The sequence below is a fragment of the Nicotiana sylvestris genome, chromosome 1, assembly GCF_000393655.2.
Source record: "Nicotiana sylvestris chromosome 1, ASM39365v2, whole genome shotgun sequence".
NCBI classification, from domain to species: Eukaryota; Viridiplantae; Streptophyta; class Magnoliopsida; order Solanales; family Solanaceae; genus Nicotiana; species Nicotiana sylvestris.
The window spans coordinates 148,568,150-148,586,699 of NC_091057.1; the positions used below are offsets into that span (position 1 = coordinate 148,568,150).

At 34.5% G+C, this 18,550-nt stretch overlaps 1 protein-coding gene across 5 annotated transcripts; it reads left to right on the forward strand.

Moving 5' to 3' along the window:
• Positions 1–3,372: 3,372 nt before the first annotated feature.
• Positions 3,373–13,383, forward strand: LOC104226146 (protein ZINC INDUCED FACILITATOR-LIKE 1-like). Of its 5 annotated transcripts, none has more exons than XM_070169173.1 (18): positions 3,374–3,626; positions 5,637–5,738; positions 6,488–6,528; positions 6,692–6,752; positions 6,846–6,948; positions 7,036–7,138; positions 7,217–7,270; positions 7,440–7,502; positions 7,690–7,739; positions 7,828–7,903; positions 8,787–8,972; positions 10,103–10,190; positions 10,908–10,993; positions 11,090–11,197; positions 11,430–11,474; positions 11,593–11,681; positions 12,488–12,531; positions 13,112–13,383. In XM_070169173.1, the coding sequence occupies exons 2-18, from the start codon at positions 5,732–5,734 to the stop codon at positions 13,204–13,206; spliced, it is 1,299 nt and encodes a 432-aa protein (XP_070025274.1). In that variant the 5' UTR covers positions 3,374–3,626; positions 5,637–5,731; the 3' UTR covers positions 13,207–13,383. The 5 variants fall into 5 exon arrangements, with proteins under 5 accessions (XP_009776344.1, XP_070025274.1, XP_070025280.1 ...); XM_070169179.1 differs by having other exon boundaries at positions 3,375–3,626; positions 5,637–5,972; XM_009778042.2 differs by lacking the exon at positions 5,637–5,738 and having other exon boundaries at positions 3,373–3,626.
• Positions 13,384–18,550: the final 5,167 nt, after the last annotated feature.

Below are 18,550 nucleotides of genomic sequence, written 5' to 3' on the forward strand. Positions count from 1 at the left end.
GAGATGACCATTGCAATATTCTTGGATAACCTTTTAGTATAAATTTTAGTTCTAGTTCTAAGAAGACCATCGATGGATGGGTTGAGCCGATTTTGGGGGTCAATAATTGGGCGGGTCATAAAGTTACTTAGATTAAGTTGAATTGAATCAATAAGTGCTGAGATCAATAAATGGGTGGATCAATGACCAACCCAATTTTGGACGGGTTGGGTGGGTCATTTGGGCTGGAGCCAAGATTGACAGCCCTAGCCATTCAATCTTGATTTGTGGATTAGGAGTTGGATAAAGGGGGTAAAATTCAAGGAATTTTTACACTCTATAGAAAACCTTAGTACCCTATTTATTTTAAATAAATACCATTTTAAAATATGACATCCTATAAATACCTTTTATCCTTTATAGCAAAAAATTTAAATATAGTTACATCCTACAATTAAGGCACCATATATGCTAAATATTATTTTTCTCTCCCTTTTTGTATTTTCTCTCACATAATTACCCAAACCCCAATACAATCTCTCTCTGTTTGCATACAACCAGACTATCTTCTCTCACAAACCCTAGTTTCTTAACTCTTCTTCCACCTCCTCCATCCAAGTAAAGCCCCAGGCCCAATCTTAAACCCAAGGCAACGTTTTTGCTCTCCGGCACCAGCGGCCTACAAACTGATCTGAACCGGAGATAGCTTCGGAGCTTTCAAAGTTCCGTGCTCTCAATTGTTGTAAAAGTTCGGTTATGAATTAAGGTATTCGGTGGAAATGGAAAGAGTGTTCAGTAAGCTTCGGAATTTGGACGCTTACCCTAAAATCAATGAGGATTTCTATGAATTTGCCTCATGGCTGACCAGCCGGAATTAATGGCTGGCCGCCGGCCGGCGAAGCCATATGGCTGTTTCTCTCTCTAGATCGCTCAAATCGCCTATTTGTATTCAGTTGTATTTGAACGTATTCTTCAGCTGTATTCACTTGTATTTAGGTTTAATCAGTTGTATTTAACTATTTTATTCAGCAGTAGTTAGTTGTATTCAAGTGTTTTATACAACTGTATTCAGTTGTATTCAGTTGTAGTTAGTTATATTCAACTATTTTATTCAGCAGAAGTTAGTTGTATTTTGTTACATTCAAGAGTTTATTCAGCTGTATTCAGTTGTATTTTTGTTGTATTCAAGTGTTTTATTCAGATGAATTAAGGTGTATTTTGTTGTATTCAACTGTATTATTCATATGTATTTCTCTTTATTCAACTATAATCTTTATTATGTATCTTTCAAATATAGATTAATGAGGGATCCTTTTAGTTCGTTGAGTTAATTTAGGAGAATATCATGTGATTTGATTTTCTTCCGTTTTTAGCGCAGATATGTTACTGTATTTAATGTTAATGTCGCTTGAATACAGCTAAATACATGTCAAACTTAGCTGGAATTCCAGTTTTTACGCCTATATTTTTGGTTGTATTAATGAATACAACAGCTTAAATACATGGAATACATTGTATAAAAACATAAAAGGTATCTATAACACGTAATATAGCAAATGGTATCTATAAATGGCTAATTAGACCAAAAAGATGGTGCTTTATGAAAAATTCCCAAAATTCAATTGAATATTCGGTTCACAAAGGACAAATTTACGGTAGGTTCTATGAGTTCAACTAGTTGTATTCATTACTTTTAGCTCGAAACTGTTGATACTAGATTAGCTTTTGTTTTGTTACTGGGTAATTTACATTACATTGGGTATAGATTCAAGTTACCCCTTAATTTGGATACTCTTTTAAAAGAAAAATGTATAATTTTTAGTCGTTTTCAAAAATAGTATAGTAGCTGACAAAATATATATTTTGTTTGTTTATATGTGCATTATGTACATATAATATATATTTTATACACCGTTAGGCTAGCAATCGGTTAATTTTATAGTTTACACTACTTAAAACCCAAAGGTTTGTATGGGATAACTCTTGCCCAGTGTAATGAAGGTGTTGTTTTACTCCTTCCTCTTTCTCTCAAGCCACCACATGTCTTACAACTAGATTTTTTAACAAGTAGAAATTTCATTTGGAAGTCTTAATCAAGTATATTTTGAAATTACCTCATGCTTACTTTTAAATTTTTTTATGTAGTAATTTATCTTAAATAATCATTACTTAGCCATTAAACTTGAGAATAAAAGTTTATCCCAATTAATTTCGGGTAAAATCAAATACATATTTTATATTAAACCCCATATGTTTTATTTTAATTTTAATAAATCAATACGTTTATTAATAAAAATATACTCACTAAATAATTCCGATTAAATTTCCAAAATCAAATAACTACTCTATAAACAAAGCCATCAATAATTCCGTGTCATACTTCTCTTGTACCAGGGTCCAGAGATATACCTTTTGCTGTTGTCTGATTTGCTTTTGTTTGCTTTGTTATAGTAATTATTTATTATCCATCGAAGGCGACCTGTAACTACTTTGTGGCCGCAAAACAAAGTTTTGTCGCAGTCACTTTTGGCGTCTTTACGTCATTAGTTAGTTTCTCCTAGTTGAGTGATTGCCAAGCTTGAATTTTTGGTTCATGTACCAAAGTTGTTTATGCACTCTTCACATAGGTCCAAAATAAGTGCACTAGTATCCTTTTAAGAAACTAAAAAAGCATTTGTTGTTTTTCTTCAAGTCAACCAGTACTTTAATAATTGATTGTACAATTTTCTAAGTAATCTCTTAATAGTTCAATAGAAGGGGAGTCTTAGAACGGTAAAGTTATCTCCGTATACTTTATAGGTTATGGGTTCAAACAGTGAAATCAACCACTGATACTTGTATTAGGGTAGATTATTTATATCACACTTTTTGGGGTGAGGTCCTCTCGAATTGCGTGAACATGAAATGTTTCGTGCACCACACTGCCTTCTTTTTTCTTTTTCTTCTCTTAATGGTTCAATAATCATTTTTAGGGGAGACAAAAAATGCCATATAATGAATATATCAAAACCTCACAAGAGCTTATATCAACTCAAGTAAGTTAATTTTAGCAGTTAAAAATTAAAGTGAATCTGCATATTAATTAACCATAGTTAAGTGATAAAGTTACATATATAGGAGTTAAGACATGTTTTACATTTATTAAAAAGGGCAGTCCGGTGCACTAAGCTCCCACTATGCGCGGGGTTCGGGGAAGGGCCGGATTACAAGGGTCTATCGTACACAACCTTACCCTGCATCTCTGCAAGAGGCTGTTTCCACGGCTCGAATCCATGACCTCTTGATCACATATGTCAAGCCTCCCCTTCATGTTTTATATTCATTTTTATGACATAAATATTTGGTGAGAGTAAGTATTTAAATATAGTTAAAATGAATTGGAAGTATTAGCATACTTCTCTCTCTCCAAAATATCAGCGTGGATATATATTGGTGCATGAGAGACGAAGAGAATAACGCTTCTTCTTTTGCCTCTCTCCTCTCATCAAAAATGGCGGGCAAATTAGAGGGAGTTAAGGAGACGCTGCTGAATAAGAAAGAGTACTACGAGAATTGCCCAGGTTGTAAAGTGGATCTGCACAAAGCTGGGCAACGTGGCTTGCCCATTAAGGAGCTCTTCACTATATGGATTGTGATACTTGGCACAGGTAATCAATAGCCATTCATTTCATCATCATTTTTTTAATATAATGACGGCTTGCACACATCTCGATTAATTTATCAATAAAATATATAATAACTCTATCCACCAAGACTTAGATATAAATAAAAAGAAAATAACCTAGTATATCGTCATTGGTTACTTCATCAGCTCCCTTACCATGCTTTGCGGTGAGCTGAAAAAGAAGAAAGTGGCCAAGCTTTTAGTAGTTGTATCATTTTCTCAAAATGTACTCGAATAAAAAATACAAGATAATGTTGTTTTCTTACTTACATTTATGACTTGATCATGGTTGAGTGAGAGTCATGAAATAGCAACCAAAAAAAAAAAGTCAGGAGTGATATTCCTTTTTTATGAGTGATATTTCTCACTTTAATCTTTAAATGTTAAGCATAAATTATTTGATTTGATTTGACATACATACAGGAGTAAGTTTTTATCGTATAGTAGCATGTCCTTTGTGTTTTTTCTGTTCTTTGTTTTGCTGGGAATTTAGTTTTATGTGGTGGAGAAAGCAAGCAAAAGTTTACCATTTCAAAGTAATTCGTTTTCATGCGGACAAAAAAATTACTACGTAGTATTATTCGGTCACTTAAGAAAACTTTTATCATATGCCGCTTGTGTTGTATAATGTTTTCCGATCATCAGTTTTCTTTTTAATCCTCTTTATTTAACTCGTTATTAAAATCATTATTATTAATCATGATTATGATATCGCGTTCTAAATGAAGGCTTTATTCTAATCTGATTGGTATATATCACTTCGCAAGTCCAAATTCATTCTCTTGAATTTCGAAGATTTAAAATTGCTACTTCTAAATTCTAAATGTTTTCCCTCGTTAAAACTACAGAAAGAAGATTGCTAAATATAAAAAGGAGTAACATCTCCAAAGCAAGAATTACGAATGACAAGCTTCTAAAGAAAATTAAAACTACCAATTTATTTTATCTAATTAAATATATTTATATGTCAACCTGGATTATTTTTTGTTTAATATATTTCAAATCAAATCAACCAGTTACACGTCAACATGACCTTTTAGAAACTTTTCCAGAAGGAAACCGATTGATATATTTATGCAAACTCAGAAATGACCGATATTTTGTGGTTAATTATCAAGTTTTGAGTGCCACAAAATCCAACTGTTTGCTTTGGAGTACTATGTCTATCGCATAAGCAAAAATTGTCTAAAACTCGAGCAATTGCTCTGATTATCCGAAAGTTCTAATAATTTTTACTTGCCATGTTGTTATTTACACCACTTGACATAGAAAAAGTTCTGATTTATTCATCAGTTTCTGGAAATTCTTGTATCAGACGCCATGTTACCTATGTTGCTCGGACTCTCCCAAATATAGCCAGGTGCAATCCTCCAAGTAAAGGGGAGCCTTGACCTAACTGGTAAAATTGCTGTGGAAATAGCCTCTTGCAGAAATGCAGGGTAAGGGTGCGTAAAATAAACCCTTGTGGTCTAGCCCTTCCCCTGATCCCGCGCATAGCAGGGGTTTAGTACACCGGGCATGTCATATCCTCCAAAAGTAATGTATTTTGAAGGATCTGACATGGGTGCAGTAACATTTTGTAGAGTTTGCGCAATGTTTAGCATGTTACTGTTTTATGTAACAGTTACTTAGTCGAAAATCTGATATTATTAGGAATTAAATATGAGTTCATGTTCTAAAAGTCCAGAATGGGTGGTAATGAGTATGTTCAAATCGAATAGCGAAACAATTTAAGCTCTTAATTAGGAATCTATGTTGTCCCTCACATCAAGTTATCTGATATAATGTTTCACACGATTTATTGCATTCCGTTTTACTCCACTGATTTCATTCTTGACGGATGCAATTATTTTTGGTCTACTCGTATAGTAGTCCGCCACTAATATGAAGAGAGAATTGCTGTTTTCTTAACTTGTGTAATTCATTTTGAAATATCAGTGGTAGTTTTCATACTAATATTAAGAATGACTTTTTGGTCTATTTTGATGGGTAGTTGTCCCTTGGAAGGAGCTTTGGCGTAACTAGTAAAGTTGCTGCTATATAACCAAGAGGTCACAGGTCAAGCCATGGAAACAAACTCTTGTAGAAATGCAGGGTAAGACTACGTACAATAGACCCTTGTGTTCCGGCCCTTCCCCGGACCTCGCGCATAGCGGGAGCTTAGTGCACCGGGCTGCCTTTTTTAGCTGTCCCTTGGAAGTGCGAAGCCTATATTACCTTTTCAAATAGTCTCATCAAATATTGATTGTTATATTATATGAAAGAATATGAACATCAAGCTCACAATCTTAAGGCAATGGGTGGAGCAATGACAATATAAGATGCTAAGGTATCCTCATATCAAACTATCTGATATAATGCGTCACATGTTTTATTCCATTCCTTTTTACTCCATGGATCTCATTCTTGATGGATGCATTTATTTTTGGTCTATATCCGATGGTAGTCTGCCACTAATATGAAGAGAGAACTGCTGCGTCTTAACTTGTATAATACATTTCGAAATAACAGTGGTAGTTTCATACTAATATTAAGAAAGAATTTTTAGTCTAGTTTGATGGTAGTCTGCCGCTAATATTCAGCTGTCCCTTGGTAGCGCGGTGTAAAACATATATTACCTTTTCAAAGTGTTTCGTTGTATGCAAAAATTCTAGGTTAGCTTCTTAGAGCTTTTCTTTGTATGTTCATATATTAGCTAGCAAGTTTGCTTCATTGCTGTACTTGAAGACAAGTTTTTGATAGTTATTGCTAAAAGCTTCCTTTGGGGATCCTTCCTTTGATTTTATCTGTTGATATTCCGACTCATTTTGTTTTTTGTCTGTTTCATGGGATTCAACACTTCAGCACTTCCAATATCATCTCTCTTTCCATTTCTTTATTTCATGGTAAGATCAATCAACCTTTTTGGCCTGTCGTTGAGTTCAAGTTTTGTCGAATACATAGAACTAAGTAAAACAAGATATCTTTATTTAAGAAGCAGAATTGCAATTGGTCCCCTTTGTTATTTTCTTGATTGCATAAAACTACTAATTTTCGCTTTCCCTACAGATAAGGGACTTTCACATTGCAAAGAGAGAGGAAGATATCAGTTACTATGCAGGTTATGTAGGTAAGCTTATTTCATGCCATAATTTGTTTGTTGATATGTGATCATACAGAGGTCTGTCGAAAAACTGCTTATCAATTTCCTGAAATACTGAAGGTTCTTCATATATGCTTGGAAGAGCTTTGACATCTGTCTTTTGGGGACTAGTGGCTGATCGATATGGCCGAAAACCAGTTATAATCTTCGGCACTTTTGTAGTGTATGACCAATCGTTATTGAAAATGTTCTCTTTTCATTCACTTAAATGACGAGAAGTTTATACCTTCTTACTATAATTGTGCTTCAGGGTTATTTTCAATACTCTCTTTGGTCTTAGTGTCAACTTTTGGATGGCAATCATTACACGATTTCTTCTTGGTTCTTTAAATGGTTTGATTGGACCAATAAAGGTATTCTATCTGTTTAATACCATCATACGATTCTGTACTGCATCCTAAGCTATTCTCTTAAGATGCTTACCTTCTTAGGCATATGCTGCTGAAATATTCCGTGAAGAATATCAAGCACTGGGAATGTCTACGGTAATATGCCCTTAATTTTCAGTTATACAAATAATTTCTAACAAATGAGAGGATTGTAGACAACTTTATAGAGACAAGAAATGGCAAGAATGCAATTCTGAGTGACCATTTAGACAGTGGATTTTATGGAATTTTGTTTTATTTTTCTTGTATGTTTGAATTGTTTCAGATTAGTACTGCATGGGGAATCGGATTGATTATTGGCCCGGCTTTAGGAGGCTTCCTTGCCCAGGTACTTTCTTTTCCTTAGCTATTTTCTTTTTGTATTCCTTCCTCCTGTTGGGGAAAGAGAGTTTAGTCATTTTATGATCAATTGTAAGAGAAATTTCATAGCCTAAAATTCTTTGTGTTTCTACTTGTAAGTATCTCCGCAAATCTTAGCATATATACATGCTCTCTAAATGTCCTGTTTACCAAAGCCTGCAGAGAAATATCCGTCAATATTCGCTAAGGATTCTATATTTGGGAGGTATTATGCTTCTTTCTTTTCACAATTGTATATCTTCTTTTGCTGCTTGAATTGCTCCTTGACTCCAACATATGATATTTTTCTGCAGATTTCCCTACTTCTTGCCTTGCTTAATCATATCACTGTTTTCCTTGGTCGTGGCTATTGCTTCATTTTGGCTGCCGGTAAATCTACATGATTACGTTAATAATTTCTGGGTCTATGGCACATACTGTTTAATCGTGTTAGCAGTCAGACAATTTGTATTTCACCTCCTAAACTAACTTGGATTTTGCATAAACTCTTAATGGACAATCATCACATATCATTTCAGATAACCATATTACTTTATTTTCCAGTGTTGGTGAGAATGAGAATCGTCTAGACATCTGTTTCCTTTTAATATTTCGAGTTATTTTTGGCTTCTGTACATTCGTGAGGCGGGTGGGGAAGGACTTGTTCTAGTTGCAATTCCATTTCTGATTTAAACTTCCCCTGAGACAGATCAAGGTTTGCCTTAGTTCTTTTTCTTGTTGTGCTGGGAGTCTACAACATGTTGAAAGGAGTGACGAAACTAAGAATTTCCCCAAGGGTGTTCAAATTTAAAAGAAGTGAAAATAATTAGGATGTTCAATATGCGTTATATACCTCTAATAGGGTGGTGGAGTGGAGGAATGAGTCGGGAGTTTCATTTTCCGCCTCTACATATGTGGCATTGTGTTGTGTAGGGTAAGGAGTTGCTGTAATAGGGTGAAGTGGAGGAATGTGTCGGGAGTTTCATTTTCAGCCTCTACATATGTGGCATTGTGTTGTGTAGGGTAAGGAGTTGCTGTAATAGGGTGTATTTCTGGTGTTTCAATGATGAGAAGCTCTTTAATCATAATGGAACATTTCTTCATCTTACCTATGTATATAGGTTTCTGAATTTCTCTAACCACATTAATATCTGTGTCTCTCTCTCCCTTTTCTGTTTCTCATTACTTTGTTCAGTATCTTTTCTGGTTTTCCCAGTTTTAGTTGAACTGTGTTAAATCATAGAATTTCATCCCTAATGCTCATGAATTGCAGGAAACATTACACATTCATGAATCGAGCGTGCCACCTCAAGATTCATATGAGGCTCTGGAGGCTGCACCTGATACAAAAGAAGGAAATGAATCAGCCCCAAAAGAAAACCTTTTTAAGAACTGGCCATTGATGTCATCTATCATACTATACTGTGTCTTCTCTCTTCATGATATGGCTTATAATGAGGTATACTATATTTTCTCACCCAAATTAAGTTACTGTAGGATAAATCATTGCATTAACAGATTATGGTAGGCATCTTCTTTTATAAGAAAGATAAAGCTATGCATATCTCTGGTCCGAAAGCCCATTGGTTGCATGTTTTCATGCAATGACTTTGTTGTAAACACATTGTACTTTCATCCTTAGGCAATGCATTAGATATTCCTAAGGGACAATGTTGGTTTATGTTTTATGCTGATCTGGTGGGTTGTATCATAGAACCCTCCGACAGTACTGACCGGGGTTCGGTTGTTCGGATGTGTAAATTGTTCTTCAAATTTTATAAACATATTAGTCGACCCCAACTTGTTTGGGATTGAGGCGTACATGTTATTTATGTGCCAAATTTTTTTCTGCTGCACAGTAATACTATGAAAGTAAAGGGTTTCTCTTTTTGACGACAAAAGAACCGTCTCTTTTACAATTCTGCAGCTCTGTCTTCTGCGTAGAAAGCCTAGGTTCATTAGCTTTCAGAAGCTTAATAAACATTCTACTTACTACTCATTCTGAGGATAGGTGAGCAACAGCAATGGGCAATGTTCCATTACCAATATTCTACCAGTATAAAGTTTTTGGCCCCAACATTCCACTGTAAACTTTTTTAGTAAAGTGCTTTTTCCATATCTATGAAGATATTATGAGTGCTGAGTTCTGACGTTCAAGTTTTAATCTGTTGAAGATTGCAAATTCCTGGTGCTGTGTAGTCATTGTTTTGTTCATTGATTTAAGGCTGCGTAAGATAGACCTTGTGGTCCGGCCTTTCCACGGACCCCGTGCATAGCGGGAGCTTAGTGCACCGGGCTGCCCTTTTTATGCTATTTGCAACTCTAGGGGTATATGACGAAAGCAAACAACAAAATGATCATATCAAGAGGATTTACGACTTCTAAGAACATCTTTGTGTATCATTTATCATGAGTTGCAAAATACAAAGATCCTGTTCAATTTGTTTGTAGGTTTTTGAGATTCCACCCGTGTAAACTTAATTAATACGTATATCATGATTGTTATCATGATTGTCTTTCAATCTTCTGGCACCGGGGACATTACATAACTAATTTATTCTATCATCCCAAACATACTTGCTTCTGCAGATTTTCTCATTATGGGCTGTGAGCCCCAGAAAGTTTGGGGGCTTAAGCTATTCAACTGCTGATGTTGGTGAAGTATTATCAATCTCAGGTACATGCTGATTTTCTAGTAATTCATATTCTTTTACAGATATATGAACCTTGCTTGCTTTTCTTTTTCCAACCAATCTCTTCCAACATTCACCCCTATAGATGTTGTAACCGCTAAAATTATTTGTTTATGCTTGTCATATCTAATCAAAAGTTTAAAAGAAATGAGTTTGTGTTATGTATTTCACCAAAGTAACATTTGATCCATCAAATGTGGCTAAAGTACATAGATTGGTAAGAAATTCAGAAGCACTCTTACTAATTCTTTTAGGTTTCTGTCTTCTTTTTCCAAATTATCTATGAATATAGCTAGTCAAATTCTATGATAGTACAAAATAACTTGTTAGTTCCTCTCTCTTTAAGCCCCCTGTTGTAAGATTTGTCTATGTCAAGGTCTTTTCACTTAAATGAGAACTAATTCAATGTAGGCTGTGATTGCAACACACATGATTAGTTTTCATAGTTATCAGTTATTTATGCTAACATTTTTGTTCTTGAAACGAATACTAGACCACAATTGTGTTTCCATAATGTTAGTGTATTATCATTCACTATAAGGTCAATTACAATTAGGGATTTTATTTTTATATTGGTGATCTGTTGAATTAGCTCAGGCAGAAAGTTATTTAAAGCATCTGAATTATCTGCTGCCCTATTAATATATTTCGTTTCATATAATTATACGATACTGGATACTGGATTGATGGTGGTGTTTCAGGGTTTGGCCTTCTAGTTTTCCAACTAACTCTATATCCGTTGGTTGAGAGGTATGTTGGCCCTATCATCGCTGCTCGAGTTGCAGGAGTAAGCACTTGACTTGTACAATCTGATAACTTGTGAGTTCTATCCAGGCTTCCAGAAAATCTTGAAAGGTTAACTTAATTTCCCTGATATGATCAGGTTTTGTCAATTCCCTTGTTGACAAGTTACCCTTATATCGCTATGCTGTCTGGGATCGCTCTCTCTTTGGCAATAAATTTTGCATCCGTAATGAAGAATGCTTTGTCTGTAAGTGATTTTCTGGTTTCTGTAATTTACTTTGTGCAAGACTAAAAATGAGATGATGAATGAAATATGGAAGTGAATGTGATATTCTTAGAGAAGTAGACCTCTCTATTATCACGAGTATATGGTACACCACTCATAAGGAAGCAAAATTACTATACTTGAACTATATTCTACATCCTAGTGTTGAAATTCATAACCTCAAGTTCTAACATTGACTTTGAATTGTCTCCAGATCTCTATCATAACAGGGTTGTTCATATTGCAAAACAAAGCTGTGGTAAATTCTTCTTTGCTCTCTCCTTTAAAAGATTAACTGTCAATTGCAGAAGCACTGTGTCATTATGCAATATGCTTCGCTTGGTCTCGATCTGATGTTAAATGATTAACAACCACAGAACCAGCGACAAAGGGGAGCTGCTAATGGAATTGCCATGACAGCAATGTCAATTTTTAAAGCTCTCGGTCCTGCAGGGGGAGGAGCACTGTGAGTTTACTTGTTTTATCAATCAGCATTTGTTTCTGCTAATTATAAATTGTATTAGTTCTAATTGATTAGATTAAAAAAAATTCTATTATTTATGATGTGGATGAAAAGATGCTTTTCCATTTTAGTCTTGTGAAGACATTAATAAAGATGGAACCTTTTCAAATGGTGTTAATACATACTGTAGCATATGGTTGAGGATGCGACAAAAAATTTTTACTACAAAATTATTCTCCAGATTTGCTATGGTTTAATAATCATTTAACTAGTAGAACCATATTAATGCAATAGCTCAAGTTATTGTGATCATGGCAAGTTGTAGTGGCCAATATTGAAGCATCGTGTATCGAAACAACTAAATTGTAGCAACCACCTGCTTTTATTTCCGTCGTTGTAAGATCATTAAAATTGGAATCTGCAATCTATATAAACTTATTCATATGATCTACATGGTAAAAATAAATATCCAAGAAGAAAAAGCACCTCTAAGATTTCACCTCAAAGAGATCGGCCGAAAGCAGTGGAAGGTTTACTGAACAGTTTGATTCCGATCCTCGAAGACACAACTATGACATTTAAGAATAAGATGCAAATTGGACTTAAGAACGTAGTATAGTGATAGATCTTGTTGTCTAAGACAGACTATCTTCTTTTTCCGGTGATAATACCGGGGGTTGGAAAATCAGAATGTGTTTTACTTATTTGCTTTGGAAACTTTCAGATTACCTGGTTTTGCTTTAGAAATAGGAACGCCTCATCTATTTGCTTGCAGCTAAAATTGTCGCCTTTTTTCTTGATTTGTGCAGCTTTTCTTGGGCACAAAAAAGGCTTGACGCTTCCATTCTTCCAGGTAATGACTCATTGCTAAAATCATATTTCTACAGTACCTAGAGTTTTTGCCTCTGCTTGGTGGAATGAGGGGTGGTGGCTTTTGCTAGAAGCATAAAACTGTCATGGGTGGATAATATTACACACTGCAGATCAGCAATGGTGTGAACTGTATGAGTATAGCTTTGAATATTTCAAGATCTTTATCCAAATATTTATTCAGAGAGCATATTTTTAACTGTTAGAATCTTTTCAATGTATCGCTGAGGCCAGGATCGTTGACCTCTGAATCCTGGAACCTTTGTCCTGTCAGCTGTCAGCGATGAAGAGATACAAAGAAAGAGATTTTCTAATGTGACACTAGTAGTTTTGTAGCGTTGTACTGGTTTTGCGCTGACTGCAAAATGCTAACTCTGTCACTTCTCTTGCCCCTTCTTAATTCCATATTACATAAGACAGATACTCGTTTATACTGCACATAGTAATTTATTCAGCTTCCTTTCAAAGAATTATATTGCCAAATTTTCGCTTTCAAGTTGTTTGCTCTCTCCTTTATTTATGTTTGACTCCATATAAGTAAATTTGTGTCATCTCAAATGCAGGTGATCAGGTGGTTTTCTTTGTGCTGAATGTGATTGAGGCAATTGGTGTGTTGATGACATTCAAACCATTCTTAGTTGAAACACAAAATACATAGTAGAGAGCTTATTGGTCTTTTTCATTAATTAGTTCTCTTTGTATCTTTTGAATATATGTCATTTGTTTTGAGGTTAGAGGTTCTTTTTATGTTTGTGTAGGATGCGGAACTTTATTCATCCACAAAGTTGTAATATAGTATATTTATGGAAGGAAAATTTTGATAACTTAGAGAAAATTACAGGCAATTTTTTACTCGGAGCATGCAATAAAGTGTGGTTAATTAAGAAATTTATGCATATTATTTTAGTAAACTGTATTTGCAAACTAATTCTGAAAAAACAAAGCAGAATAATATATAAACAGAATAGTAAACGAAATAATAAAAATCAATTCGAGCCCACTAAATTCACAGTGTTTCCTTAAGGAATTTAATCCTCTCCTAGTACCCAAGGTTATGGATTATTTCCTCCCAGGATAAAACGAATTACACATTGGTGTAGTGGTACTTCAAACCTCAATGTTTCAGCGAACACAAAGTTCGATAGCAAATCACACTTACTGTTGTTTTCTTTAAAGTTAAAATATGCAGAAGAAAGGAGAAGAACTCAGAAAATTCGTATGGAAATTCTGAGCAGAATAGCCTTGTATTTAGCCAAAGTTGGGCTGAAATCTAAAGAGGTACAACTCTTCAGAGCGGCTGTTTATGCAAAACGGCCACAACATAAATGTCATTACATAAGTGACTATTTACTCAAAAATAAAGAGGGAAAATTGAAGACGATAGTTAATTTTCTGTTACCAAAACAGAAAAAAGGATTGAAGGATTTAATATTAATATTAATATTCTGTAATTAAAACAAATATTTAATAACATTTCTATTAATATTTTATTATTAACAAATAAATTTGGTCCAAAAAGTTAATCAATCAATTGACCAAATTCGAAGCAGAAGCCGAAGCCGAGCGAGCGACGACTACGGCGCGAGGCTTGTCTTTTTCTCAACTCGTTAAGAGCTAGAAGAAGAGCAATTGCTTATATACCCATAAAAAACCTCTTCCTCTTCCAATATGGGACAATGTCCATTTGCCAAGGGGGGGAACTTAAAATTTCACTCAAAAATTTCATTTCCCTCCATTTTCCATTCACCCTCTTTTATGTATTTAATATATTAAATACATAAAAACCCAACAATCCCCCACATGAATGGGGAATGGCTATATCACGGAAGTATGCAGGAAAACTGTGTGATTCGCAAGCAAGAATTAATTGCATCTGGATAAGTAGATTTTCCTTTGAACTTTCCGTAGTGAACTTATGTCAGATATACTCGATCAATCGGTAGATTTGATATCTTTGAACTGTCGAACTTTGGTGTATACCTATACAACCACAAGTCACACAACCAACCCTTAACCATCTTTGGTTCTCATTGTTGTGTTCGTTTCAGCCATGAATACCGCCTGGTTTCATAAGTTCGTAGAGAACTGGTCTTACAAAGTTCTCCTTAAAGTGGCTAACACTTCACACTTACATAGGTGATTCCTAAACGTGTCATCCCGTATATACGCTATTTGATATACCCCGTATCAAATTTAGAAATCATTAAAAAGCCTTAATGCTTTATTCTTGGTACTGAACATTGTCTCATCACGAGAATGGACCAAAAGTTTAGTTGATAATGTTGAACCGTCATTAATGACTTTGTTTGATCTCCTTGAACCTATATCTTGGGATCTCCAGTCTTCTAGGTAGAGTTACCGCCACTACGACTTGTTCTCGGCCACAGTCCCATTCTCCTTGATGATTTCTCAACTACCTCTCTAGTTAGGGCTTTTGTAAGTGGATCCGACACATTATCACTTGACTTTACATAATTAATTGTGGTAATTCCTCTAGAGAGTAATTGCCTAACGGTTTTATGTCTTCGTCATATATGACGAGATTTACTGGTATACATAACGCTCCCAGCTAGGGGTGTCAATGGTTCGGTTCGGCCGATTATTTTATAAAATTTGTATCATACCAATTTTTCGGTTATTCTATTATGTATAACCAAAATTAGACTTTTCGAAACCATACCAATCATGCCGGTTTCTCTTCGATATCGGTATGGTTTGGTTAATTTTCGATATTTTTTTAAATATCATGTAAAATTCACCGATAGAAGTAAAATGCAATAACATACATTCTTTTATAGGACTTAGCACCACTCTTTAGATATTTTTACTATTTAAAGGATGATGAATTAAAAAAAAATGAAAGATGACTAGAGTATAGATCCATCAACTATTGTACAACAACGTAAAAGAAATCAAGCAAAGTCAAAGAAAATATAAATCACACAAGTAGAAAGATATTAACCAAGTTAGGACTCAAGAATAAAGTCTATAGAAGATTAAATATTCAAAAAGATAAATTTAAATTATATGAAATGAAACATATTCAATACATTGTAAATTGCTACTCGTAATCGCTATAATATTTTGTGACTTGCTAATAAAGATACTTGAAATAACTTAGTTTAAATAGAAGTACCATAATAAGCTTTAGGAATTAGTATTTTGAGTTTAATTACTTGTTGGCTTATAAATTTTTTTATAATTCCAAGGCCCAAAGAAAAATTTAATGCATTATTATTTTTATACTTACTAGATAAATATATTTTTCACATGTAAAATTTATTCGGTACGGTTCGGTATTTTTTCGGTTTACTTTTATAAAATAAAAAGCCTACCCTAATTATCGGTGCGGTTATAAATTTATATAAAAACCTACGGTTTCTTAAAAAGAAACCTAAAAATCGGTTTGGTGCGGTACGGTTCGGTCGATTTAGTCGGTTTTCGAATATCCATTGACACCCGTACTCTCAGCCCTTCCAATTGCCGCTTGACTATAGCAATGTATGCATATTGGTGCCAACAGTTTGGGCCAAAATGGAGTATCTTCCAAGAAATTCTGGAGTCATTCAGCTTCTTCACCAGCTTTATCTAAGGCTATGAATTCAGCTTCCATTGTAGAGCGGGCAATACAAGTTTGTTTGGACGACTTTCAAGATACCGCTCCTACACCAATATATATATCCACTTGTGGACTTGGAATCAGTTGATCTAGTGATCTAATTTGCATCACAGTATCCCTCAATGACCGCAGGATATTTACTGTAGTGTAAAGCAAAGTCCTGGGTATGTACTAAATACCCCAAAACTCGTTTCATGGCCATCCAATGAGATTGACCTGGATTGCTCGTATATTGACTCAATTTACTTATAGCATAAGCTATATCTGGTCGTGTACAATTCATGATGTACATTAAGTAACCCAACACATGAGCATAATCCAATTGTGATATGCTTTGGCCTTTGTTTTTTGCTAATGCAAGATTCACGTCAATTGGAGTCTTTGCAACTTTAAAGCCCAAGTGCTTAAATTTTTTAAGTACTGTCTTAATATAATGAGATTGTGACAATGCCAGACCTTGAGAAGTCTTATGGATCTTAATTCCCAGAATTAAATCAGCAACTCCCAAGCCTTTCATATCAAACTTGCTAGTTAGCATACGCTTAGTAACATTTATGTTGGCAATGTCATTACTCATTATAAGCATATCATCCACATATAAGCAAACAATGATTATGTGTTTGGAACATTTTTAATGTACACACATTTATCTTAAATCCATTTGACAACACTGTTTGGTCAAATTTTGCATGCCATTATTTGGGTGCTTGTTTTAATCCGTAAAGGGACTTAACAAGTCTACAGACCTTTTTTTCTTTACCTGGAACCACAAACCCTTCAGGTTGTTCCATGTAGATTTCTTCCTCCAACTCTCCACTTAAGAAGGTCTTCTTAACATCCATTTGATGAATTTCAAGACCATAAACTGCAGCTAACGCTACTAACGTTTGTATGGACGTAATTCTTGTAACTGGAGAGTATGTATCAAAATAGTCAAGACTTTCTCGTTGTCTATACCCTTTGACCACAAGTCTTGCTTTATATTTGTCAATAGTGCTATCATCTTTCATTTTCCTCGTAAAGATCCATTTAGAACCCAACGGTTTATTTACAGGAGGAAGATAACCAATTCCCATGTATGGTTGTTCAATATGGATTCTATTTCACTATAGATTGTCATTTTCCATAACAATGATTCCGAAGAAGACATAGCTTCTTTAAATGTTTGAGGCTCATTTTCCAATAAGAAAGTCACAAAATCTGGTCTAAATGAAGTAGACGTTCTTTGACGTTTACTACGTCTTGGATCCTCCTGGTTAAGTGTACTTTCTTTTGTTTCTTCCCGAGGTCGTTTAGATCCTTCACCAATCGACTCACAATTCCTTTTTATACGGATATATATTTTCAAAGAACTCAGCAATATCTGATTTTATAACCGTATTATTATGAATGTCGGGATTTTCTGATTTATGAACCAGAAATCGATATGGTTTACTATTAGTCGTATATCCTATGAAAACACAATTTTCGGTCATATTTTTACCCTTTTGGGTTTAGGAACTTGCACTTTAGCCAAACACTCCCACACTTTACAATAATTCAAGTTGGGCTTCCTTTCCTTTCCATTTTTCATATGGAATGGATTGTGTTTTGCTATGGGGTACTCGATTTAGTATTCGGCTAGCCGTAATAATGGCTTCCCCTCACAAGTTCTGTGGCAAACCAGAACTTATCAATAATACGTTCATCATCTCCTTTAATGAACGATTCTTTCTTTCTGAAATCCCATTGGATTAGGGCGTGTAAGGGGCCGTTGCTTGATGAATAATTCCATATTCTAAACATATTTTTTCAAAAGGAGATTCATATTCACCACCCCTATCACTTCTTATCATTTTGATTTTCTTGTTAAGTTGCGTTTCAACTTCATTTTTGTATTGCTTGAATGCGTTTATTGCTTCATCTTTACTATTAAGTAAGTAAACATAGCAATATTGAGTACGTCAATAAAAGTTATGAAATACTTCTTTCCACCACGAGATGATATTGACTTCATGTCACAAATATCTGTGTGAATTAAGTCTAAAGGATTTGAATTCCTTTCAACTGACTTATAAGGATGTTTAACATACTTAGATTCCACACATACTTGACATTTTGAGTTGTCACATTCAAACTTAGGCAATACTTCCAAATTAATCATTTTCCGCAAGGTTTTATAATTAACATGACCCAAATGTATATGCCATAATTCATTTGACTCAAGTAAGTAAGACAAAGCTGAAATTTTATTATTATTTTCAACAACCATTACATTCAACTTGAAAAGGCCCTCAGTGAGGTAACCTTTTCCTACAAACAACTCGTTCTTACTTATTACAACCTTATCGGATACAAATACACATTTAAAATCATTCTTAACAAGAAGTCCAGTAGAGACTAA